This window comes from Hypomesus nipponensis, chromosome 19 (genome assembly GCF_054491055.1).
Source record: "Hypomesus nipponensis isolate SF chromosome 19, ASM5449105v1, whole genome shotgun sequence".
In the NCBI taxonomy this organism is placed as follows: Eukaryota; Metazoa; Chordata; class Actinopteri; order Osmeriformes; family Osmeridae; genus Hypomesus; species Hypomesus nipponensis.
In genome coordinates, this window is record NC_140379.1 from 11,835,304 (window position 1) to 11,861,573 (window position 26,270).

The 26,270-nt window shown below is 39.2% G+C and overlaps 6 protein-coding genes and 1 pseudogene across 6 annotated transcripts; 5 read left to right on the forward strand and 2 right to left on the reverse strand.

Annotated features, from left to right (window-relative positions):
* Positions 1 to 292: 292 nt before the first annotated feature.
* LOC146247035 (beta-1,3-galactosyltransferase 1-like) lies at positions 293 to 2,658 on the forward strand. Its single transcript, XM_084682447.1, has 2 exons — positions 293 to 556; positions 1,028 to 2,658. Exon 2 carries the CDS (start codon positions 1,031 to 1,033, stop codon positions 2,219 to 2,221), a length of 1,191 nt encoding a protein of 396 aa, XP_084538573.1. The 5' UTR covers positions 293 to 556; positions 1,028 to 1,030; the 3' UTR covers positions 2,222 to 2,658.
* Positions 2,659 to 4,219: 1,561 nt separating this feature from the next.
* il17c (interleukin 17c) lies at positions 4,220 to 5,381 on the reverse strand. The gene is made up of 3 exons (XM_084682839.1): positions 5,325 to 5,381; positions 4,895 to 5,133; positions 4,220 to 4,469 (listed from the first exon to the last, which is right to left on the reverse strand). Exons 1-3 carry the CDS (start codon positions 5,379 to 5,381, stop codon positions 4,220 to 4,222), a joined length of 546 nt encoding a protein of 181 aa, XP_084538965.1.
* A 3,156-nt stretch (positions 5,382 to 8,537) lies between these two features.
* LOC146247037 (NAD(P)H dehydrogenase [quinone] 1-like) lies at positions 8,538 to 11,075 on the forward strand (annotated as a pseudogene).
* A 435-nt stretch (positions 11,076 to 11,510) lies between these two features.
* On the forward strand, positions 11,511 to 13,942 carry LOC146247038 (gamma-aminobutyric acid receptor-associated protein-like 2). Its single transcript, XM_084682279.1, has 4 exons — positions 11,511 to 11,725; positions 12,594 to 12,649; positions 12,748 to 12,920; positions 13,304 to 13,942. Exons 1-4 carry the CDS (start codon positions 11,692 to 11,694, stop codon positions 13,392 to 13,394), a joined length of 354 nt encoding a protein of 117 aa, XP_084538405.1. The 5' UTR covers positions 11,511 to 11,691; the 3' UTR covers positions 13,395 to 13,942.
* Positions 13,943 to 15,755: 1,813 nt separating this feature from the next.
* LOC146247039 (eotaxin-like) lies at positions 15,756 to 16,734 on the reverse strand. The gene is made up of 3 exons (XM_084682280.1): positions 16,514 to 16,734; positions 16,283 to 16,406; positions 15,756 to 16,159 (listed from the first exon to the last, which is right to left on the reverse strand). Exons 1-3 carry the CDS (start codon positions 16,572 to 16,574, stop codon positions 16,012 to 16,014), a joined length of 333 nt encoding a protein of 110 aa, XP_084538406.1. The 5' UTR covers positions 16,575 to 16,734; the 3' UTR covers positions 15,756 to 16,011.
* Positions 16,735 to 18,903: 2,169 nt separating this feature from the next.
* LOC146247040 (eotaxin-like) lies at positions 18,904 to 19,786 on the forward strand. The gene is made up of 3 exons (XM_084682963.1): positions 18,904 to 19,142; positions 19,250 to 19,373; positions 19,497 to 19,786. The coding sequence occupies exons 1-3, from the start codon at positions 19,082 to 19,084 to the stop codon at positions 19,642 to 19,644; spliced, it is 333 nt and encodes a 110-aa protein (XP_084539089.1). The 5' UTR covers positions 18,904 to 19,081; the 3' UTR covers positions 19,645 to 19,786.
* Positions 19,787 to 20,144: 358 nt separating this feature from the next.
* Positions 20,145 to 26,159, forward strand: kiaa0895l. Its single transcript, XM_084682076.1, has 7 exons — positions 20,145 to 20,285; positions 20,841 to 21,648; positions 22,073 to 22,216; positions 22,387 to 22,519; positions 22,819 to 23,124; positions 23,322 to 23,419; positions 23,608 to 26,159. Exons 2-7 carry the CDS (start codon positions 20,872 to 20,874, stop codon positions 23,767 to 23,769), a joined length of 1,620 nt encoding a protein of 539 aa, XP_084538202.1. The 5' UTR covers positions 20,145 to 20,285; positions 20,841 to 20,871; the 3' UTR covers positions 23,770 to 26,159.
* Positions 26,160 to 26,270: the final 111 nt, after the last annotated feature.

A 26,270-nucleotide genomic window follows, 5' to 3' on the forward strand; every position in this document is an offset into this window, starting at 1 on the left:
TACAGATGTGACAAAACAGATCTGATAACACAACTATGCTGATTATTAATAGAACAAAAATTACCACTTGCTCTCAAAATACTGTGTCGTAGTTTTAGTATTTATATTTGAAGCATGAGACATACGATATGAGATCTAATGTTACCTGGAAAAACGGGTTGGCCAATATAGGTGTGGTTTCTCTGAAAGTAAAGAAACCTGGGTGCTATGGTTACATGACATATTTACATGTCCCCACGATAATACCCAGTAACTCTAGAGACGGTACCATAGTTACATAGAGGGAGGGAAATTTACTGAGCTACAGAAAAATATGTAAAAGACTCTAGAGAATAGGGGCGGTTAGAAGTGATTCGGATGTGTCATTCTGAATGCCTTTAACTGAGTTGGTCTAGGTTATGTCGCTAACCTGCAAACAATCCACCCTCTCACCAGTGGGGGAAGTTTGTCTAAGGAAGATAAGCAATGTGGTAGTTTTGCAACACTCACAGGGTATGAGTTGCTTAAGGAGTATTCTCAACTATGTTTGACACTGGCTTGAATAAAAAGGAGAAAGGTAAGTAGTTTACTTTTCAGAAATGTTCTTCCTGTATTGTTCTGTTCAACATCAACATTTTACAAATAAACTTAATATGTAAGAGCTTGACATTAAGGTGGGTAAAATGCAATCAATGTAACTGCAAGAAACCTAGTGGTAAGTTAGCAACCTGCTAGAATGCATTTGAGGTATTTAAGAACTTAAACGTTGTTTACCATTTTTAAGCATACATACATTTTTATATGTACTGATTTTAATCCAATCCATGTATGCATACATGGTAATTTATTATGTATAATAAAAATAGGTAACTACTGTACACAGGAAAGCATTTTACTTATTTGACCTACAGATTAAACATTGGCATTTCAGCAGTTTTACTTTGAATTTGAAATTGGTTCTGATGTTGACTGAAAGAATGTCAGCTTGTGTCACAATGTCATGCTGTTTAATGATTGTTAAGTTAAACATCTGTCTCTTGTTCACCAGGAAATGGACCACAGAGGGATGTTTGTGACATGGTCTCGATATCGCTGTTATTTCTTTATTGTTTTTGTGTCTTTGACCTTTATTATCTACAACACTGACCTATTGGAAAGGACTGAGGACTTAGTCCCTAAATGGTGGATGAGGTTTGGTCAAGTTGTGAGTACGTTAGTTCCTGTCATTACTACATACTCAAACAGTACTGCCACCGTCATTCAGAATGCAACTCTCCAACAAGGAATTGAATTCAGTGTCACAAACATTAATACCACCATGGAGAATTCAACCGTGACAGAGGCACTAACTGTACCCAATCTCCTCCCGGTTGAACAAGCAGTGCCAATTGAACCTTATATTTCACCAGGATCTTTCCATGTGGAATACCCTCATGAGTTTCACTTCATTGTGGATGAGCCTGAGCAATGTCAGGAGAAGAATCCCTTCCTGGTTCTAACGGTGCCAGTTGCACCTCACAACAGGGTGGCTCGTGATGCCGTCCGCAGTACCTGGGGCACTGAGAGTCTGATTCTGGGCAAAGTGGTGAGTCTGTTCTTCCTGTTGGGACTTCCAAGTGGAGAAGGGGCAGAGAAGCTCCAAGAGCAGGTGCTGCAGGAGAGCAGAGAACATAGAGACCTTCTGCAGAGTGACTTTACAGACAGCTACAAAAACCTGACCATCAAGACCATGATGATGCTGGAGTGGCTGAGCTTTCGCTGCCCCAACGCTTCTTACGCCATGAAGATTGACTCAGACATGTTTCTCAATGTGAACAGCCTGGTGCACATGCTGCTGACAGCACCACAGCACAACTACATGACTGGACTGGTGGCCAAATGGGCACAGGTTCAACGAGACCCTAACTCCAAATGGTACCTTCCTGAGAATGTTTTCCCTGACAATTTTTATCCTTCTTATGCTCTGGGACTGGGTTATGTCATGTCGTTAGACCTGCCCAGGAAGCTGGTGGAGGCATCCAGGCATGTTAAAGCCATTTATATAGAGGATGTCTATCTGGGACTGTGCATGAAACACCTGGGTATCCAGCCCACGGACCCTCCCAGTCAGAACCTGTTTCAAGTTTTTCCTGTGCCTTATAATCGCTGCAGCTATTCGCAGATAATAGCAACCACTACACACACTATCACAGATCAGGTTAATTTCTGGAAAGACTTGCACAAACCTGGACCTACATGTTAACATGCCATTATAATAATAGGTTTTTACAGTGAGCCATAAACTTTAGAGATAGTGTTGGGAGGCAGAACTAAAGATGTTTTTATAGGTTAATCCTCCATACAGGATGACGTTTGTTTTACTACCTGCACATGTTTGAGTAAAAAACAAAGGTCAAAGTCAACACTGATTTCAGTCATTGGAGCTTTGTTACATTAGTATTCTGTGTAATACAAAAAATAAATGTGTGACAGTGTAGCAATAATTCAGCAATTGAGCATAAACCATAAATACATTAAAACAAGCCAATGCATTTATTATCTAAAAAGTCTTTATTATCAAAAATGTATGCACTAGCAATGACATGGAAAATAAGAAACATGTAAACTGTCTCAGGCTGTGTTTAGTTGTATGTTCTGCCCTGTCTTTATATTGATGTGCATTCTTTTTTTTTTTTATGTGTGTGTGTGTTTCGAGCTGCAGGGCTCACCTGTAAAATATACTTTTTCGCCCTTGTTGTAACACCCTTATAACAAGGACATACAGTTTTATTGGCCTTTTAAAAATTAGACAAACTGTTAATAATTTGGCAGTTTCCACGTAAAGTAAAAAGTTCATTTTTAGATTTGCAGACAGACAGACATGACCTGAAATGGTACAAAGTTAAGCGGTAAACTGCCAGAGGTAAAAAAAAAACTTTTTTTCAATTAACAAAGGAAGACAGACAGACCATTATAACCCTTAAAAGTTTCGGTCTTTATTTTAGATAGAACTTGCAAAGAAAGACAAGGTGTCAGTGAGTACAGTTTCCCACACCATCAAAAGGGAACTAGAGAAAACTCTGACAGGAAAGTACAGACCCTGACTTGCTAACTTCGACCAGTGTTAAACTGTGCTTGAAGCTGTTGTCCTGTGAGTTGCCGATCACACAAGCTGATGACTTTCAGAAACTTGTTTTCTGAACTGCTTAAATTTCAATTGAAAAAATGGGGGTGTTCTAAAACTTTTGACTAATACTGTACATGCAAACGGATGCATTTACCAAAAGTGATGTATAAATAGCTCATGCAGTTAGTGCACCATATAATCAGAAACTATACATTTTATTATATATAGTTTAGTGGTTACCAAGCAACTGTCTTTTTTAACAAGACAATAGCACAATCTCAACTCTATAGAAGCATTAGTTTAACTATAATTCTGCAGCTACAGCAGTGCGATGACAATTACACGTCATATCTCAATAGCACAACCACAATCTTCAGGCTTGCGAAGAAGCCAAAATGTTTATTATATCTGGTCTACATTTAGCAGACACTCTTACCCAGAGTGACTTACAGTAAGTACAGGGACATTCTCCCCGAGGAAAGTAGGGTGAAGCCCAAGGACACAACGTCATGTGCACCGGCCGGGAATTGAACTGGCAACTTTCAGATTACTAGCCCGATGCTCTAACCTCTCAGCCACCTGACTCCCTTCCCTCCCATCTCATGCCACACAAGATAACTCACATTCAATAGTTGTTGCTGAACATTACAGTATTTTCTATAGCAAAGATTTCATATGGAAAAAATCCATATCTACTTGAACTTGATCCATTGCAGTTTTCAAACTGATTTAGTGAATCTAATTTAGATAAAGCCTGAATGGATTAATACATGGAGCATTTACCATTACTATTTAAATACTGGATGTCTTCAAATACTGGACCCTAATGTGTCTACAATTAACACAAATATTGCATTCATGTTACAAAAGATTAATCAATAACACCTATATTCACAATGATTGAGAATAATAAAATATGACTAATGTGTCATTACATTTGACCTTCTAATGACCTACATCCCAAAGGATACCCGTGCAAGGCCATTTTGACATGGTAGGAAATGTCACAGCGCTGCATTTATCAAACTAAATAGAAGGATTTTAATAATATGAGTTTTAAAACAAACACAACTTTCATGTGAGAAAACTCACTACCAATTGTTTCTCTATGTTATCTAAATGAGACTAACTTGACTAAGGGACTGGGTCAGGCCACAAACGGGGTACAACACAGGTGCAGGCCACAGGAATGGTGACATAGTGTGCTTTGATCAAATATTGTTGGGGGTTGTTTGGACACAGAGTAATTTTCAGGACCCTCAGGGAAACATTCACAGGTACTGAGTTGTAGCTTATGTTTTCTTTCTTGTTAATGATACAGCCATCACACAGGCACTCTGCAATAGCGATTTTTTGTGGAATTCTGTCAGCTTCCTCATCCATTCTACAAGAAACATTAAACAAGTTAGACATATGTCAAATCCCAATAAAAGTGCATGTCATAAAAGCGTGGGGCACAAAGTATCTCAAAAAACAAAATCTTAAAACACAGAGAATAGGTGTAGCTCAGTGGCCGAACATTAGACTACAGGTCAAGAAGTTTCAGGTTTGAATCCCTCCGAAAAGTCGCTTTGGATAAAAGCGTATGCTGAATCTAGTTTAAGTAGCCTTAGATAGGCCTTTATCATTAGTTACATTATACTTAGGCCTACTATAATAACATTATAGCGCTTAATTTCAGCCTGTGGTATATACATGTGACTAATAGGCTATCAGCAGTGTCTGTTAGTCATTTACTATACCTGAATAAATAAAGTTACACATTTTTCATGTTTCGGTTAAATATCGCTCTAATAGGTGCCAACTTACCTATACCGCCAGGGGGACAATGAGCGGTTGTCATACACCACCGACGAAGTTTGTAGTTGGAAGGATGAGCAAGACTGTTTCAATGTATGTGTCGTTGCTACAGCCGACGCAAATCTCCCAGCCCAAGAAACTTTCAGAAACCGTCTTGTTCGTAATTCGACCAGCGTTCTATTGAAGCAACCGTTTGCTGATGCTTTCCAAGAAAAATTCAGAACAGCCAAGATGCAAAGCACTGAAATCTGACATGACAAAAAAAAGACAACGCACAATGCAACTCAACAATACCACAATTCTGACATTAGAATGCAAAAGCCTCGTCATATTAAAAGAAAAACTAATTTAAACACAAATGTCTCGTTAACCACCAGACCGATTTTTTCTTAGTAAAAAAAATTGCATTACGATTTTGTGTAAAAGCTTAGAAACTGACCTGTGCCATCCTGGACCAGCTTTCCCAAACAAACCTGCACAGGTCGCCGTCCCTCATCTTCCATAGGCTGTCATTCAATATATAGTGGCAAATTATGACTTCCGGGGAAATGTATTGGCTGGTAAGACTCTAAATATTTATTATTTCCTTTCCTCTCTCGCCACAGTACTTCCTGAACGTTCCGGACCTCTGAAATCCCCACCCCTCCCATTTTTTCCCCACACACGCCTAACATCCTAGTAATAGTAGTACATTGACCAAGCCATACATTTTAGCATGTGAATCTGGCATACTGGGGTATTTTGATTTATATATTTTTTTGCAGTACCCTACTGGATATAGTCAGTGTCCTATTTCGAATTGCATCATTGTGACTTAATATCTGCTGTGCACCTTGTCACAACAGTGAAAATATGATCACCATCAGCATTTAAACTAAATCAGGAATACATTTCACATAACGTACACCCCTGCAGTTGAAGCTGTGTGTTGCTGACACACACTGCCCTGGCACTGCCTGCATGGTAAAGATTTGTAATTTACCAAACATGTCCTCATGACCGCATTCTGTGAGAATCACCTGCAATCGTTGCTAAGATAAAACTAATATTAGGACTGCAAATGTTTAGTGACAAAAAATCTACAACTAAAAAGAACAATTCCTGGCATGTTCTATCTATAGCATCTGGGAGTCAGGTGGCTGAGCGGTTAGGGAATCGGGGTAGTAATCTGAAGGTTGCCAGTTCGATTACTGGCCAAGCCAAATTACGTTGTGTCCTTGGGCAAGGCACTTCACCATACTTTGCTTGGGGGAATGTCCCTGTACTTACTGTAAGTTGCTCTGGATAAGAGCTTCTACTAAATGTAATCTAATTATTTTCCTGGCCATGACCAACGAACCTTGACCAACAGTCTGTCTCAGAATTCAAAACTTCTTCTAACTTTGTGGGTCATACCTGAAATTCTTAAAGGCATAGGTAGTCATGGTGTGATGCAATGACTCCTCCCACTTATGATGGGGCTGAGTATAAATGTGTTGCAGATCTGTATTTAGAATCTGAGAATGAGAAAAGTGTAGACAATAAAGCCTCAATGCTCCTTATCTGTCCCACTTTTTTTTCAGATTAACCCACACTTCCTTGTGGATGACATCACTTTTGTGTATAATAAAACCATGAAGCTATGTGACAGTGAATTCCGTGTGTAATGCAATTGGATAAAGTTTTCTTAACTAAAGAAACCTGAAAGAATGGGTTACAAGCAACTAACAAGGCCAGGAAATCCCTGGGCATTTTCACACAAACTGTGTAAAGTTATTGTATATATGAGATATAATTATTGTTGACCCTGATGGTACACAATTGTGTCATTTATACTCTAATATTGCTAAATGACCAACCAGGTGTTCAATTGTAGGAAGATAGCAACAATAGGAAGATTACACCATATTGAATAATGAAGTTCAACTTACTGATAAATTGGTCAATTTGAAAGGTGGGTGCCTGTTCTCAAAGAGTTACCTGACAGCCTCATCTGTCTGTACCACAACATATTGAAGCATTGCTTCTTTTTCTTAATTTTTCAAAATATTTTTTTAATGTATTCATTTTGTATTTTCATTTTAAAATGCTCTGTCAGGGAACTTTATGTAATAGCCTCATGCTTCTGGTGGATATATGCAATACATGGACCATTGAATGACATATAGGGAAATAACATTATGGCTACCCGTTGTGGTACTTGAAAGTTTCATCATTGTTGTCTCTCAAAGAATGTGCTGACTGGATGACAGCACAATAAGAAAAAAAGCTCATGAGAACCTTCTAAACTCTTCTCTCCCCGCCCAATCCTTTACATAAAAGAAAAAACCCTCTCAGTCTTTATTTAGACCAGTTGAAACCCCAGGTAGCACAAACCCTAGAGACCAGAGTAAGCTGCACCAATCCATTTCTTGGGATTCATAGCAGTCTACATGTTTTAATGTCTACAAACAACATTTAGTGGCCAACTTGGCCAAGGAAGAGGAGGTTAGCTCCATATACCTCTGGAAACAGACTACCAAGTCCCACTTAGAAGATTTTCATGTGGATGTGGGTCTTTAAAATGCTTCTGTATGGTTTTGACAACAAATCCTTACAGTAGGGTAACTGAAACTATGCTCTGGCTTCACACTAAGCATTACGGCACTCATCTGCTATGCAAAACTAGTAAAAGGGTTACTGAAATGAGTGCTTGTGACTGTGTGTGTGAGTGTGTGTGTGTGTGTGTGTGTGTGTGTGTGTGTGTGTGTGTGTGTGTGTGAGAGAGAGAGAGAGAGAGAGAGAGAGAGGTTTGTAACTTTCACTTTAACAACCTAAATCCGCCATTGCTTTAGACTCAAAAGTGCAAAATACATATTTCGAATAACTAAGTGTGGCTTGAGTCATCTCAAGTTCCATCCTTAGTTAACCTTATTTTCCTGAACAAAACCGATTTAGTAAGGGTATGGCAGACAATACCTTATTACAGTGCTCTCAAGTTTTATCAAAAGTTTGCCGAGACTCGAAAGACTTGTCTTATGGATCTCTATTGCTGTGAAAGTTCAAAGTCCAAAATCAATAAAATCAGGTCCTAAATAGGTACAAGTTCATGACAAAATCTAAGTATTTATTAGGCTATTTATTATACTACCTAATTGTATAAAGCGGGACCCTTATTTTCAGCTTGAGAAATGGTTGAAATGTGTGAGAAATAATTTCACGGCGAATGCTTGAGACTTCTCAGCCCTGTAAGAAACACCACAGTTGGAATTGTTTTTTTTCTTTTCAGTGACTGAGGTGACAGGCAGCCGTTACATATAAGCCCACGTCGTATCTTGAGTTCTGATCCAACAATGTTTCTCACGTTTAGTTTTAAGATCTGTGCCTGTGGCACGGCACGAACCAGTCTACTGTCAGCTCCAGTACCTATCACTACTTGGCCAACAACTTTCCCTTCCATCCTTGTACACTGAGTAGGTGTGTTCGACTTCATAGTGTCACGGCTTTCATGAGCCATGGGATGGGTAACTTGAGTTTTATATGCCCGACGCCGTTTGCTACTAGACTGATTTAGGAATTCACCGCAGCTTGCACAGGTTGTCTGAGTATATCGTAGCCTTAACTTGAGTTTTGTCTGTTTCGATAACGTTTATAGCTATAGCTACGTAACGTGGTGGAAGTAGTTTGGGTCACTATGAGGTCCAGAGCCATCTCCTGGCTGAAAACTATGAATACTCTGATCACCTGGAGTGGTAAGATAATCTGTTACTTGTTGATTATTTTTTTACACAAAGACCACAACTGCTTTGTTGAGTCACCTGTAACAAGGTTATATCACTTGCCGGTGTCTTGTCCGGCCCATTAAGGCATAAACGAACTAAGCAGCTGCTTTGGACCCCCGTGGCCCCCAGAGGGCCCCCAAGAGCACATTAAATTACAGCTTGATAATTATACAAATTCGGAGGGGCCCCCAAATCAATACTGCCAAAGGCCCCATAAAGGCTTGGGCCGGCCCTCCGACTAACGTTATCATTTAAAATGATATCCAATAGATGTATTCGTATGTTTTGATTTCAAGTCTCCACCTCCCATGTTTCAGTGAGTGCTGTTGGCCTTGTTGCCTCTTTGCTCCACAGCTTCACTCGTTTTAAACCAACCAATCAGTGCGCAGCTCATCTATATATTCATGAGCATAACGTAAAAGGGAGAAAACCTTTATTCCAGGGCTATTTCACAGGGTGCATTAGGGTGCATAGAACATCAGCACATGTACCATTTTCAGCCCAACCAATGTTACATATTACATCCCCTATTTGGAGACCTTAAGGATTAATGTGAAATACCCTATAAAATCTGTAAATGACCCCTTTAAATGCAGTTTAACCTGAAGGTAGGCTCAGACAGGTCGAAAACAGCCTTCTGATACAGAAAATCAGCTGTCCTGAAAATAGACCAAATGTTCACATGCCTACCTAGCATGAAATGTACTCTGGTTACTCATACTAGTCCCCTCAATATACAGTGAGAATAATTTGATGCTGGGATTTACAGAAAATAAATTACATGGGGGGTGCATCTCAGGGCACAACACCAGCCAATGGATACGAGGTGCTAGCGACAGAAAGTTAGCCCGTGGAAACCAAACGTTTCGATTGGAAAGTAAATTTATAGCCTAACAAGCACTACACTAGCCATGGACAGGTAAACTTTCACTTGGCAATTCAAGAAAACAAAATTCCAGCAATTCAGTACGGCCAAGTGGCATTCCTGTAAAACTCTTTGTTGCAGCAATTGCTTATAAATATTTTGAGGGTTTTGTCTTTTTATAAAGATTTGATATAAAAAATAATCTAGAGTGTGTCGTGTTGTATGTGTGTGTGTGTGGTGGATGTACAGCCCCCAAGATTGTGCTGATCGTTTATGCTCACCAGAGCTCAGCCTCATTCAACGCTGCAGCCAACCTGCAAGGCCCTAAAATGGCAAAAGCTACAAGGTCATAGTTTCTGACCTTGCTACACAGCAGGACGTCACAAGTTTTCTTTTTCTGTCTCCCGACCCTAACCTTACACACAATTAGACAACATCTTTTAAATGTAGCTATGATGAACATATAAACCACACACATGCACATATCCAGTATCTTAGCTGAGCATCGCAAAGTGGAGGATGCTGAACTCATTATCTTCCAGGTCAAATGGCACACACATACGTACACACCTTGTGAAAACAGTTTAATTTGTGTTGTGGTATGTTGTCTGTACATCTCTCTTTCTCACTGTGCTTGGTATTGTGATGAACTACTACTTTTAATCTCTGTGTGATACTTTTTATCAAATGTATTCATTTTGTGTAAGTGTGGTACAACTTTATAAATACTTCACCTACATTGTTTGATTAGGAGATAACAGGTTGAAAAAAACAAGGATTATAGTAGTGTGAAATGGGTTCCTTTTCTTGTAGGACAAAAAAGCACTGTTGTCCAGCTCCGGAGCAATGAATAGCATGTTCAGTCCTGATGGTATCCACGGAAATATCAATGTAACATTATGGCTCTTGCAGGTGAGCAAGGACAGTATGTTGAGAAAGAGAGGCAGTATAACCAATAAGAGATGCAGCTAGAAACAATGGTCCTTTTAAAGTTAAGTTTGTTAGCTCAAGTTCAAGTCTTTTATTGTCAGATGCACAGAATAACAAGGCCAGACTGGGCACTGAAATTCTTAAGACAAGACAACGCAAGCACCTGTCATAGCATAACATAAGTACACAGAAAATAAATTACATGAATGCTAAGCTTCATTAAGTTAAATATGTTAACAACATAGATTAAACGTGCAAAGATAGATTTCCCTCCAAGCCACCTGTCTTGTACATTACAGAATGGCATTCTACACTTTTGTGGGTTCCAAGTCCTTGCACCACAGATCTCCTGGTACCCTGCTTACTGTCCACCTTTAGTGCGCACCACTATGTTAAAGGACTGGCGAACCAGACTGAGAGGCTTTACGCCTTGACCTTTGCTCCCTGCGAGCTCTTTGATCTCAGTTTCCCAGGGGTTTTTAAACTTCGTCCAGAAGTGATGAAGGAACGCAGCTCTCACCCCAGCGGTATCACTGTAGGCCAACATCTTGGCAAACCCCTCCCCATCGACAACCAGCAAAAAGCTCCACGCCATGACAAGAAGACAACTCCCCGACTAAAGTCAGCCTATAAGTCAACTGAAAGGGTTGTTTAGATCTTAATCTTTGAAGTTTTTTAAATAAAAAAAACAATACTTTATACGGAATAAAACGTGTGTAAATGACCGTCCTGTGTACTATGTCTATTGTGGACTATTAAATAGTCATGCTGATGCTTTTTCATACTGGAATAGTTCACAATGAAAATAATTCACAGTATAAATAGTTCACTGTAAAAATATGTATTTAAAAAGCACTCGGATGCACTGTAAGCTTCTAAAGAGGGGCGAATTGTTATGGCAGTTCGAGACAATATTCTGTCAGATTTGGTACAGGTTTATATGAAGATAAATGATTAATTAAACTTTTTACCAAATCTCATTTGAATATCTGGTGTAATCATCGAGTATTTTGAATTTAAATGTTTTGGGGATCAGAAGCTATTTTGGATGTCCCCCTGTAATTTGAATGGTACAGTCTTATAGTGACGTCATCATTTGGGCAACGCACTGCTAGGCCGGGGGAGCTTGTTTTGCTAAATTGTTGACGCTAGTTCAACATTTCAATATTGTTTGGGGTTTTAGACATACAATTAGTTTATCTTTACGACTTAATTATTTGACGTGTATCATTTCAGTCACTATCGTGCGAAAGCGCTCAGAACCCGCAAACATGAAATGGATGTTTAAAGAGGATCATTCTCTGGGTAAGGTTTATTTCATGACAAGGCAAATTCAAATGTCTTTCGTCCTTGCACTTCACCTGCTATACACAAGTTATAAGGCTACTTGATAGCCTACGTTTCCGTCTTAATAGGTGAAGTGGCCTAGGGTTGAGGTTTTGATTTGTCTTTGTTTCAACAACGAAAGTCACGAATCATAACATGATGACATTTCAAGAACTGTTTAACATAACCTGAGATAGGCTATATTAGCAGTTTCTCGTCTAATATCTTAAATATATTGTTGTATAGTTAAAGTAGATGTATTTGTTTTGTTCAAGGTATGAAGTCGGTAGAATTTCTGCAGACCCGCATTTAAATAAACAGGCCACGACTCGGTCTGTGTGAAAATGTAAGATAATACTAAACTCGTTTTGGCAAAGGCTACAATTTTCTGCGACTAAAACTCCATTCCCTATGCAACGCAAACTTGAAAATACATTAAATCTAATAGCCTAATAAACAATAGTCTGAGTTAACAAGTCCATTAGATCATTCTGAACTTCTAAACCATTATGTTTTTACACACCTATTTAAATTAATTCCAACGAAAGCCACATTCATTATTTTAATGTATACGATTTAAAAATATTATCAAGTCTGCGAATTGACAGGTTTACTGAGGGATTACCCAAGGTGCATCTGTGTCCACAGCTGCTCCTTGTTGATCTGTGGAGCAGAGAATATCATGTGACATCAGCATTCAAATGTTGTGCCTGTTAGGGAGACTGGCTCTGCTGTCAATCGGCAAGAGTGAATAGGTCTACTGCCAGATTTGCACTGGTCTAAACTGCCACTCAATCTTGCCCTAATCTCTTACTGTCTTTCCATCTCTATCGTTTTTCCCAAACAGAACATCGGTGCATAGAGTCTGCTAAAATACGTAATAAGTACCCAGACAGGGTTCCGGTGAGTGAGAGCGCAACTACATTGTTTGTGTCAATATGAATGACTAGTTGCATAATATTTTGGTGAATAAATTAAAGTCTATTACCCTGTGTACCTAGGTTATTGTGGAGAAGGTGTCAGGATCACAGATTGTGGACATTGACAAGAGGAAGTATTTGGTTCCCTCCGACATCACTGTGGCCCAGTTCATGTGGATCATCCGAAAACGCATCCAGCTCCCTTCTGAAAAGGCCATCTTCCTGTTTGTTGATAAAACTGTGCCTCAATCCAGGTCTGAAATCACGCAGGAAAATACAATTAGCCTTGTAGTATCCAATAGCCGAGCGACTATTTGTTTGATTAGGCGGAACGGAAGTTTATGCATTCAAGCAAATCTGGGATGAATCCAAATCACAATCCTATTCTGACAAACACTATTAAGAATAGTGCTTTTTCAAAAACATACAGTACCAGTCAAAAGTTTGGACACATTTGATCTTATTTGAGATTTTATCATAGGTAAAGCGGACTAAGGTTAAGATATTAGAGCCTTAACTCTCATATAAAAAAAATAACCTGCTCTCATTCAAGTGAATAGAACAGTTTGTACCTAAACAGCTTTACTGATGAGAATTTCAACCCTTATTATTTTATTCCTGGTTTTTCCCATTGCAGCATTACAATGGGACAGCTGTACGAAAAGGAGAAAGACGAGGACGGCTTTTTATATGTGGCATACAGTGGAGAGAACACCTTCGGCTTCTAGAACTGCATCATCATCATCATTATTATGATCAGCCTTATCTACCAAAACACCTGGCCACCCCATAGCCACATCCTCTCCATCATCTACATTCAATTACAATCACCCATAATCACCCATTGATCAAAGCTGAATGAAACCCCACAGAGAATAAAAGAGGCTAAAGAAGTTGAGGTTTATAATAAGTGTGATCACTTAAATTATTGAATGCACCAATCTATTCTGTTCTTGCCCATGCTATATTACTGACATACATATATATCACAAAATATACATCCACATATTGAGTTATGTATAGTGCATACATTAGAATTATTATTTTATATAGCTGGGCTTTGCAATTAGGAGATGCTTGGTTTGTTTATTTTGTGACAATGTTTTTTTTTGCTTTGAGTTTTGCTTTCTTCCTTGAAGATTATATTTAAATACTTTTAATTATTTGAAAGGTAAGGTAGCTGGATGACCTAACCAATAAAAAGTAACAGGATCCCCTTGTTTTTATTTGAAAATTGTGTTTTATTTGAAAATAAAAGTTACTGTTGAGTTTGGTGTATGGGACTCGGGATCAATCAATTTTCAAGGAGTGTAATGTCTATTCTGCATGAGACTTTCAATCACATCCTGAATAATCTTAAGGGACCCCCATCCCCTGCACACACACACCTTTTGTTTTTACAAGGTTTTCAAATTCACCTTATTTAATTCGGTCTACCTGAAAGAAAATCCTTAGCAATAATCCTTAGGTCATAATCTTATGATTTAATCTAATAGTCAAAAACAGTTAAATCGGCCACTAGATGGTCATATTTAGTCATACAGTACTTTCACAAAAGAGGACAAAAGCAACAGCAGTTACTTGTAAATGACTAAATTGTGTACTGAATTATAAATGCATACTAAGTGATGGTAATTTATATTAAATACTTTGACAACTACAAATAGAACTAAATAGTGTGCATTCACTGAAACCAAGTATTAACAAGTATTTTATGTTTATCTACATATGCATTTTGTACTCGAACATGTAACACAATTGGTATATGATAGTGTACATATTCTTCTAACTTACACTATTGCTCTCATTCTTGCAGCTGATGCATCTTAGATGACTGTAGCCATAGTGTTGAAACACTTCCCCCTTTATTTAATATTTGGATTATCTCTGTTTCCTCAACCGCTTCCTGAGAGACCGTGTTCATTTTTACACTTTGTGTCAAAGTAAGCCAGTCCATAGACTAGGGCAGTGTTTCTCAACTGGTGTTAAACATTAATGGTAAATACAGACCATTCCTTGACTGTAATCAACTGTTACTGAACAACGTACATCTGACCCTTGATTTTCCGCTTTACTTTCTAAATGCACTGTTTATATGTAGCTTTGGAGAAAAACATCTGCTAAATGGAGAAAAGGGAAATGTGTTTAGATTTATGTTCAATTTAAAATATAGGCTACTTAAAATGTGTTTTGATTAGACTTGAGTTTACTAGATTTGAGGATTCCCAAAACTAAAATGTTTCATAAAACAACAGTTTTGATGATTAACAAATTCAATTATCAAGTGTGATTTTATACTGTATCCTTTTTTTTTTTTTTTATAAAGGCATTAAAGGTGTTTATCTACAGTGAATATTAGCAAAAAATGGCATGTCCTATTTTGTCATCTGACAATTTCATCAACATTTAGAAGCACCTTTGTTGTCTGTTGTAAACAGGGGCACCGGCAGGAAATTTAGGACCCATGACAAAAAAATCAAATTGGGCCCCCTCGGCACAGCTGTTGTCACCACATCTCTAAGACCTAATTGTCCCATCAAACGCTTTACATAACTCTGATTAAGGGCTTGAAACTGTCTTGCTTGTTGTAGTTCAATACTAGTACTAGCACAATATTTACTGCTGGTGATTTGTACATGCAAGTCTGCATACAGTATGCAGTTCATTATTTGATGCAAGATTAAAATCCACCATAAAAAATGTCCTTAAGGCAGAACCAAACCATTTTGTGCAGATACAGGGGGGGTAGTCGGTCAATATGGATGTTAACTTTTTGGTCAATGGGGATATTTAACCTTTATTGCCAAAAACAAGTAAAAACTAAGAGATCATTAATTGTATTATTATATTTGAAATATATATACTCAATGATGATTGTTTATATAATATACAATATAATATATTAGTTTTACCTATTTTTTGGGGCCCCTGTCAGTCAGGGGACCTTGGAATTGACCTAACTTTTCCCCCCTATACGGCACCCCTGGTTGTAAATCTTATGATTCGCAAATAACAAAGATCATTTTCTATACGTACAACTTTACAACCATAACCCTGTCATGCAGAGACAACTGTAATGATTGGATAAAATGTCATATTTTGTTTCTGTTCACATGCAAATTGTATTTGTTCTCAGTATATATAGGGAGGGGGGGAGGTTACACTGTAATTAAAATGTATTCATCCATTGTACTTCCTTTGAAACCCAATTCTTTGTAACCATTTTCTGTGTATAGGGATAAATAAGTTAGTAAAAATATGAATACTTCTGTCAATGTAAAATATTACAATTGTTGCAATCCTTGAGCTTACTCTGGACCTGCTACCATACAGAATTGTGATGGCCTATGCTGTTTTGGTTGATGCAGTGGTTGAGGACATCACCGATGATGACATGACAGGTGTTGAACGGCTACCAATGTTTTCTATGTGGTTTATCACCCAGTTCTGAGAGGGGTTGACACAAAACTTCTTGTTGGCTTTTGTTGTAAACCTGCAAATAGACACATTGAACACAAATATTACTCATCATAACACACATTAAACACTTTAGAGAAAATTGAGGCTACTCAGCTTACTCCTTTGAATAATTAATAGGCCTATTCGTCTTACTTACACTATTGCTCTGAAAGGGCAGCGACTAGGGGTCCAGGTAAACTCTTTTAACCTTTTCAGTGGAATCTTGTAGTCAATGAATCTTGGACAGCAGGAGCCTTTTGTAGTATCAATGGCCTCTGAAGCTGTGAACACATTATTACACACTGATTAACGCATAGAAACCGTACTTCATGCAACCCAATTATCTGTCATGTACTCCTCATCAACAATGACACAGACAAACACTCACCCTTAGACATGTATATGGAGCAGAGCATCCCCAGAAGGAGTAGAACGGTCATGTTCTGCATGGTCCTCACAGCGTTGGGGAGAGATGCTAGGCTGGACTGAGAGACTGAGATCTTTTCGAATGATCTGGTGTGGCTCTGTGTCTGTCCTTACCTCTATTTTATAAGGAGCTGAAGGAACTCACGTCACGTTTCCTCTCATTCTTGCAGCTGTTACTTCTTAGAAGGCCCTCCATCTTGTTCAAACACTTCAACTTCTTGTTTCATTAATTTGGTGATATTTCCGATTATGCAATTTCTTGCATTACGCAGAAAATATTTTCATGTCGGTGGAAGCCAATTTGTTCTTCCTGTTATTGGTTTTATAATACTCTGCTGCACTTTGCTAGAAAAATAAAGACATTAGGTTTAATAGTACAATAAAAATGTTGTCTTCTAATTCCCACATATTCTGTAACATTCTACAGGTAAATCTGTGTACCAGGTAAGTTCTGTAAATAATTTATAAATATTGTGTTTCATGTAATTCCTTTGCAACAGCATCAGTACTGTGTTCACACATAAGTCCTTCACAACTCTGCCAATTTGGTTTTAATTCATAACATCTTAAACACTCTATAGACGATACACATTTCTACTAAGTCTATAGTCAACTGATTTTACACGTACCTGGCGATTACAGTCTACAGTATTGGAAGTTCTTATTCAATATATAGTTTTAAGAATGGGTATGCACCTAGGGATGTAAAAGATACTATATTGATTCTGTTGTGTCTGTAAGTGAATATTTAGCAGTATGCTTGTAGCATTTTGAGAGCTTATATCCACATGTCGAGTGCACGTGATGTAGAAGGTACAATACTTTAATAATAATAATATTTGTTACAGTTTTTGTTCCACTGGTGTCTGTAAACTATTAGTATTGATGTCTGAAATATATGATGACTGTGAAATGTATTCATTGTAATGCTAAAATATGTCTGCCTCAGTAGGTATTTTTGAGAAAGTATCCCATAAAGGGGTTCCCTTGTACAATAATGAGGATGATAAAGGCAAAAACAGATTTTTTGACAAAAACATTTTTGGTTGAGGTTGACTATCATAATTCTCAGATGTATATATATATCCAAATGTAATACTCATCTAAATCTAGCTTGACTGGTATGCATTTCCCCAAAAATGTGTTTTACCACATATATGTATATATAAATATAAAAGGAACTATAGTTCCGTGTATCTCTATACACAGAAAAGGGGTTACAATGAATTGGGTCTCAAAGGAAGTACAATGGATGAATACATTTTAACATTTTAGTTACAGTGTAACCCCCCCCCCTTCCAATATATGCTGAGAAACAAATACAATTTGCATGTGAACAGAAATAAAAGATAACGTTTCATCTATTTATTACAGTTGTCTGCATGACAGGGTTGTGGTTTTGACTAAAACTTTAACAAATTAAAATAATGCTTGGTGTGACAAACAAATTAAAAAGTTACAAAATAAGTCACACATATAAGTGAAAGCACCTTTATATGGTTTAACCTTGTCTTGATGAGACTCGTCCAGGTTACAAGTACAAGCAAACAAGCACAAAACTGTTTACCACCACATGAAAATGTTTTTTGATAAGATGAACAGGGTATTTCTACTTGTAAGCAGCTTCTTCTTTAAAATATACTTCTGTATATTTCCTTATAATCCTGAAAAGCTTTAGAGGAAACAGACACCAGCGGAACAAAAACTGTAACAAATTAGCGTTGCACAGTATTGTTCCTTCTACATCACGTGCACTCGACATGTGGACATAAGCTCTCAAAATGCTACAAGCATACTGCTAAATATTCACTTACAGACACAACAGAATCAATATAGTATCTTTTACATCCCTAGGTGCATACCCATTCTTAAAAACTAGATATTGAATAAGAATTTCCAATACTGTAGACTGTAATCGCCAGGTTTGTGTAAAATCAGTTGACTATAGACTTAGTAGAAATGTGTAACGTCTATAGAGTGTTTAAGATGTTATGAATTAAAACCCAATTGGCAGAGTTGTGAAGGATTTATGTGTGAACACAGTACTGATGCTGTTGCAAAGGAATTACATGAAACACAATTATTTATGAATTACTAACATAACTTACCTGGTAAATAGATTTACCTGTAGAATGTTACAGAATATGTGGGAATTAGAAGACCACATTTTTATTGTACTATTTAAACCTAATTTCTTTATTTTTCCAGCAAAGTGTAGCAGAGCATTATGAAACCAATAACAGGTAGAACAAATTGTCTTCCATTGACATGAAAACATTTTCTGCGTAATGCAAGAATTTGCATAATCGGAAATATCACCAAATTAATGAAACAAGAAGTTGAAGTGTTTGAACAAGATGGAGGGCCTTCTAAGAAGTAACAGCTGCAAGAATGAGAGGAAACGTGACGTGAGTTCCTTCAGCTCCTTATAAAATAGAGGTAAGGACAGACACAGAGCCACACCAGATCATTCGAAAAGATCTCAGTCTCTCAGTCCAGCCTAGCATCTCTCCCCAACGCTGTGAGGACCATGCAGAACATGACCGTTCTACTCCTTCTGGGGATGCTCTGCTCCATATACATGTCTAAGGGTGAGTGTTTGTCTGTGTCATTGTTGATGAGGAGTACATGACAGATAATTGGGTTGCATGAAGTACGGTTTCTATGCGTTAATCAGTGTGTAATAATGTGTTCACAGCTTCAGAGGCCATTGATACTACAAAAGGCTCCTGCTGTCCAAGATTCATTGACTACAAGATTCCACTGAAAAGGTTAAAAGAGTTTACCTGGACCCCTAGTCGCTGCCCTTTCAGAGCAATAGTGTAAGTAAGACGAATAGGCCTATTAATTATTCAAAAAAGTAAGCTGAGTAGCCTCAATTTTCTCTAAAGTGTTTAATGTGTGTTATGATGAGTAATATTTGTGTTCAATGTGTCTATTTGCAGGTTTACAACAAAAGACAACAAGAAGTTTTGTGTCAACCCCTCTCAGAACTGGGTGATAAACCACATAGAAAACATTGGTAGCCGTTCAACACCTGTCATGTCATCATCGGTGATGTCCTCAACCACTGCATCAACCAAAACAGCATAGGCCATCACAATTCTGTATGGTAGCAGATCCAGAGTAAGCTCAAGGATTGCAACAATTGTAATATTTTTCATGGACGTAATATTCACTTTTTTACCAAGCTATTTATGATAATGTGGTACATATTTCCTTTTTTAATAAATTGGGTCTTCTCAAGATATACAACCTTGCCATTGTTGTGACTTTGATGAAAATAAAATTAATAGCACATAACAGGCTAAGGAATCTATGTCCGTTCCAGTTTGAAACACAACTACGGCTTTATTTGAGTTTTTACTTAATTCCACAGTTTGAGTTGAGTTGGTTAAGCTATTCATTAGAATTTAAAAAGCCCACATAATCATCGGTATGTTTCATGGTTTGCTAAGGTGGTTAACCACACGTACCACGTCATTGCGTCAAATTAGTCCGCCGTGTCCACGCAAAGGAGTGGCACGCACGACGCATGGCTCGTTCATCAGCCGTGCCACCACGTCATATCTTCCAACACAATTCTCTGTTATCCACGCCCCATACCCAGTACCGCTATATCTCTTAAACTGTTTTACCCCACCGGAAACCCTCATGTGCTCGCAAAGGCGTCATGAATGAAAATCATTGTCTGAATTCAGAAATCTGAACATAAAACCAGGACACGCTGCAAGGTATGACATTCATTTGTCGTTTTGGTGTTTATTTCGATTCAGTAAACCACAATTCCTCTTTGTAAACGGAGAGTTAGACATTTTCGAGCAAGTAGCTAAGAAAACAAGACATGATGACAGGACATGTGCATGTTTTGGTTTTCAGTCAATAAGTTATCAGTATGTTTTTTTATTCTGCTCCAGTAGAGCTATCAAACAGTAATTGCTACATGAATAGCCTAATCTTTCCAACGTCCCACTGAATGAATGGCAAACATACTGTTTCAAAGTGTAAAGCGGAACGAAGAATTTGTTCTCGTTTGAACGTAAATGACAATACCAAATTATCGGTGACCAATTTTATATTAGGGTGTGAAGCCACACCTTGTCTCAAATTTCGTATTTGCTTACTTACATGCCCTGTTTGTCCAGTAAACGCGTATGACTTGTAATTCATTTTAGGGCTGTGACCCGTTTTGTGTATATAGACAATTTCGTACAGGGCCTGCAAAGGAATTTCTGTACATAATGTTGTAATACCTAATACTAAAAAATATATTTTGTGATCATTCACAGCGTTGGGGCAGGAGGAGGGTTTTTTCCAGGGATGGTTGTGGATTTGGATGAGGGTTGTATGGACCGGACCGAGGACGGGGATTTAAGGGGGAGTTGCAGGGACTTGCTGGGGCCAGAACATAGACCAGACCCACCCAAAACCACCATCACCTCTACCAGGTCTAGGACCAGAACTGTCAGTGTCAACAAAAGGGAGCAAGCGTCTCAAAATGGACTTCAGGCCCAGTCTGGACCCTCCCACTCTAACTCTGGCCTGTCTAAAGAGGCAGTGGTGGAGAAGAGGCAGGCCACTGCTACGGCAACTACCATAGTGAGATCAGGGCCGGCCACTCCCAAACCGCCACTCCGACGCCCCCTCAGCCTGGAGGTCACACCCCAAAGCTTCCGGAGGTCAGAGCCAGCAACAGACAGACGGGTCCTACAGCCTCCCTGGCGCAGCGGTGGCCCTTCACCCCCCGCTCGAAGCCTGACCAGCCCCAGCCTAGGCCCCGGGGGCTGGATGCGCCGCAGCGAGAGCACCTGCACGGTTAACTCCTCTCTAGGCCTCCGGACCGCCAGAGGGCGCATGCGCCCGGCCACCTCTCTGCCCCATATTGCTCGGGGGGTGGGAACCAGCGCTCTGCAATCGCCTTCCACCCCCCGTGGACCCTGCCTGCTGGTGGCCCTCCGGCCTGTTAACCTGGATCAGGAGAAACAGGCATTTTTCCAATCTGACTACAATTACGAGCCACAGTTTGAGTACTCCCAGCCCGAGCCCAGCACAGTACTGGAGAAATACAAGGAGGGTTCGGGCCTCTTTCTTTCACAGGTAGAGAAAACATAGATAAAACATATTGGTGGGAGTAAGATATGGGCTTAGGACAGCTTGGTGTGAGATGACACTGTCAAGAGAATCTGCCATATTTTATCAATCTTGTTTTTTCTCTGTAAATGTATAAGTTGAATAAAAATACTGAAGATTTTTTTAGAATCTCTATCTAGAAACCCATTTATTTATACAAGTGTGGTAAAACTGCTATTATCTTATCCAGAGCGACTTACAGTAGGTACAGGGACATTCCCCAAGGCAAGTAAGGTGAAGTGCATTGCCCAAGGACACAACGTCATTTGGCACGGCGGGGAACCGATCCGGCAACCTTATGATTACTAGCCCGACTCCCTCACCGCTCAGCCATCTGACTCCTCATAAAACCTAAACCACCCTTTGACTCCCTTTCTGACTCCATCCGTAGGCTGTAGGGATCATGGAGTGTGTTCTGAGGAAGTTTGGCTCCTATGAGAACTTTGAGGAGGTGACAGGAGGAAGTGTGCTTCCCAAGAGTCGAGTCTGGGCAGCAGCTCGAAAGTACCTGCAGAAGGAGGGCTGTGTTGGAGAGGTGAGCTTGGGTGTCTGTTAAGACTGTACCATCCTCAGTTTGTTTTATGTGTGCTATGTTTTTACGTGAAGATCGTAGATCAATGATAACAATTCTTCTGGTATGTGTTGATCCCGATTTGTAGTTTTTGTCTCGATGATCATGGTGATGATGGCATGTGGGGACTTTAGGTGGTGGTATGTCTGTCTGAGGAGCTGCTGTCTCAGGCGGTGATGATGGTGGAGAGTTGCCGGCCTACCCTGACCATCAACCTGTCTGGGGCTCGGCAGCACTGGCTGGAGGGCATGCTGAGGCATGAGATAGGTAGGTACGGTACACTGCACCTACACAGCCCTGACACCCATAGGTACTATTTCACTAGGGTTTTACACAACTATTTATCTTGTTTGTTTGGGCCCATTTTAAGACTTATGGAGAAGGAATGTCGCCTAGCATAACAAAGCATAACAAGCTTGTGACTCAATATTGTCAGGATTCTTTCCATCAGAAATCTTATCAACCTTCTGTCTCCAGTTTCCTTCAGTTTGTATTTACTGTTTAATGCTGAGTGTAAATTACAAACCAGGACCTGTTTTGACCAAAATCACCCTTTTTCCGTATAGGCACACACTACTTGCGTGGCGTGAACAACAATCTTCAGCCCTGGGGCACCTCAGTGGGTAGAAAGCAGTATGGCCTCAAGCCAGCCAATCCAACGGAGGAGGGCCTGGCGAGCTTGCACAGTGTGCTGCTGCGAAAGCAGCCGTACCTGTGGCGTGCTGCCCTGCTGTACTACACAGTGTACCACGCAGCTAATATGAGCTTCAGCCAGCTCTTTGGTCATATCGCCCGCTTTGTCCAGGACCCAGCAGTGCGTTGGGAGTACTGCCTGCGTGCCAAGAGGGGCCAGACGGACACTTCCCAACCAGGTGAGCATAAATGGACATACACACAACGTGTGTAATAATGTGCCTGTGCACATGGCCTTATTTATACTGACCATTTAAGTATTCTAGGCTGAAAAATACATAAGATTTCATATATAGAAAATATTCTACACCCATGTTGACCCAACTGCATGATATGATAAATAGGTTTTCATTTATTGTTGCTTTGTCTATGTCAGGTTGTTTCAGTAAAGATCAGGTTTACTTGGATGGAATCCTCAGGATTCTCCGACATCGGAGGAACATCGACTTCAAGATGTTAACCTCTCTGGGAAAGGTCAGTCTGAATCAACTTACTGTACCCTGTAGACCTCTCCTAGGTTCTACCTACTAAAATACCTTGATTATCCGCTATTCAATGCACTGTGTGTCTGAAGCTTGGATAAATGGTAGCGAAATGTACAGACACCCATGATAATATTACTAATAATGATGATGGTAACTTCTATCCTGCCCCCTTTTAAGGTGTCCTATGAAGATGTGGACAGGCTTCGTCACCAGGCGGTACTGCGTCGTACAAGAATCCCTCACTTCATGCAGGACCAAGAGCGTTACCTCCAGCACCTGGACAACATTGTGACAGTCAACGAACTTGATGACGCCCAGCTGCAAGAAATCCTACCATGATTTTCTACCAGGTTGGAGGTTACATCCATTAAACCAGGGATTATACATGTACCAAGGCAATACCATGTGTACAACATAGAACCTGTGGAACATATCGCCAGTTGGGACACTTGAATTGATACAGTATTATAGATTACTTGAGTATTGATGCAAAGACAGTACCTGGGACTTGGATTATCATATCGTACAGGGGTTCATACGACAAGTGGATTATTATCTCCATTCTTGAATCATGTACTCTGCCAGTATCTATGAATCCTGTGAACATCAACTTTTGTCCAATGCATGTCTGGGCAACATTTCCAACAAAGTATTGCAAACACACCCCTTGCTTCCACATGCCTTTACTCACACCATAAAGTTACCTCAATACTGCAGTGCTAGGATATAGGACCTAGCATCAACCTGCATACATTTCGGTGCACACTTAAATATTTTAACTGCATCCAACACTTGTGTGTTTTAGCCTTTGTAACTCATGTACTGTAATTATGCAAGTATTTATTATTTTAAGTTTGTTGTTTCATTGTACAGAAAACAAAATGAATGTCTATGGTATTAGCTTTATACTGTATCTCCCTTTTTGCGGAGGGGTTAGTTTACGCCTTAGATTTTTCAGCTTTGCAAAAGGGCACCAAGGAGCTCTCCATATAAGAACCCAGGGACAAAGTCAACTGAGACCTAGTGCCAATGGACTCAACTTTGCACAACTCTTATAATGTTGTGTTTTATAATCAGACCATGATTGTGTTACCGAGAGCGTCCTTGGTGGTCTTTGATATCAACGCTAATGTGATGTGATCGCCCAAGCTTCCGTGGCAACCAACCTTTGATCCTTAAGCCTATAGACAGCTAAAGATGATGTGCTACCATGGCTACCTTAATACACTTTTATGCCTGTCTGACAGGCAGCCAAAGCTGGCCAGTCACCATAGTTTCCTCCTTACTTTGCATGACAGGCAGGTTAGTGATTGGCTGAGGAAAATAAGGGGGAGGGGTGTTTGTGGGCGTGCCTTAGATGGGTTTAGAACCCATCTATTTTAGCTAGCTAGGATGTATTTGTAGACACTGCATTTTAACCTTGGCAGTTGAGTCAGTTTGAGGGTGTTTGTTTAGTAGACTGGGCAAAGCATCTGGTGACTCAAGAATTGTTCTATAATGACTATGAATCAAATTTTCATTATAATAACTTCTCATGAATTACTAGTCTAAACAAATTGAAAAGTCAATCTTTTATATCTTAAGTTTGCCTTTGAATTTAAAATATGTGACTATAATAATGATCAGTATTGCAGGTTTGTTTACATTAGACCCACTGGCAATTTAGAAATAAGTGGGCTGCTCCACCTCCACAAATTTTACCTGACTTTTGAAAAGTGTTTTGCCCGGGTTCAGTCTAAACAAACATCTATTTGTATTGCACGAATGTTGCACATGTTCTGGAAATAATCTGAGATTCCCAGGCTATTTATTAAAACAACACTCCACACTCAGTGTCATTTTTGATTCTGTCAAAATGGAATGTGACATACTCTTAGGGTGACCAGACATCCTCTTTTATCCGGACATGTCCTCTTTTTGAGACCATATAAATACCATATAAAGAATGTATTATTTAGAATATTGTATTTGTAATCAGTATTGACTTAATATATGGACAAGACACATTAAAGAAATGTATTTAATGTCGTCGCCCCCCCCCCCCGAAGCGACAAAGTGTCCTCTTTTTCACAAACTCAAATCTGGTTACCCTACATACTCTTTTTAGACATGTATGTAAAAGCCCTACAGTTGATAGCAAGCTCAAAGCTTGGAGGCTTATCCAATGAACTTACATGGTTGTTCTCCAAACCAGATGCTCAGTAGTGTATTGGGCTCTGCCCCTCCAGTCCGTTTTTCTTCTGCTGCCTTTCTGGACAATGGCAAATAAAGACTTGAATGCTTTTGCAATACTCTCCAATAGAAGGATATGAACATTAATAATCAATAACTAATAGGCTTAAAGGTGAGTGTCAACCATTTATGGGACAGACACCCTGTTTTAGTTGATCTGTGAGCATTTGATTGCTTTATATTTGGGATATATTTGTACTGCTTGTCCATGTTTCTAAAGTTAATGCAAAGTGCATTCACTACTGTAATGAGTTTGAATGCAGTTCAAAATGTCCCATGTTCAAATTGCTTTTGTCTGCTAAATATACATGATTTATTTAAATGCTTGGTGAGTGTAATGAATGAAATCAGAATCATCGGGCATGGGATCATCTTTAATTAACCTGGATAATCCAAGCTAGTTTGAAACAATCCAGTATTTGTAATCCAACCTTCTCACCCTAAATTTAAACTCAGAAAATTGTTTGTCCATATGCTTTCTCCTTAATAAATAAAATAAAAGAGAACACACAACCTGACACGATATTTACTTATTTCGATCAGACTGCTCTGACAAATGTATTTGGGAATGTTATTCCTTCAAATAACTAAATGCTCATGATAAATAC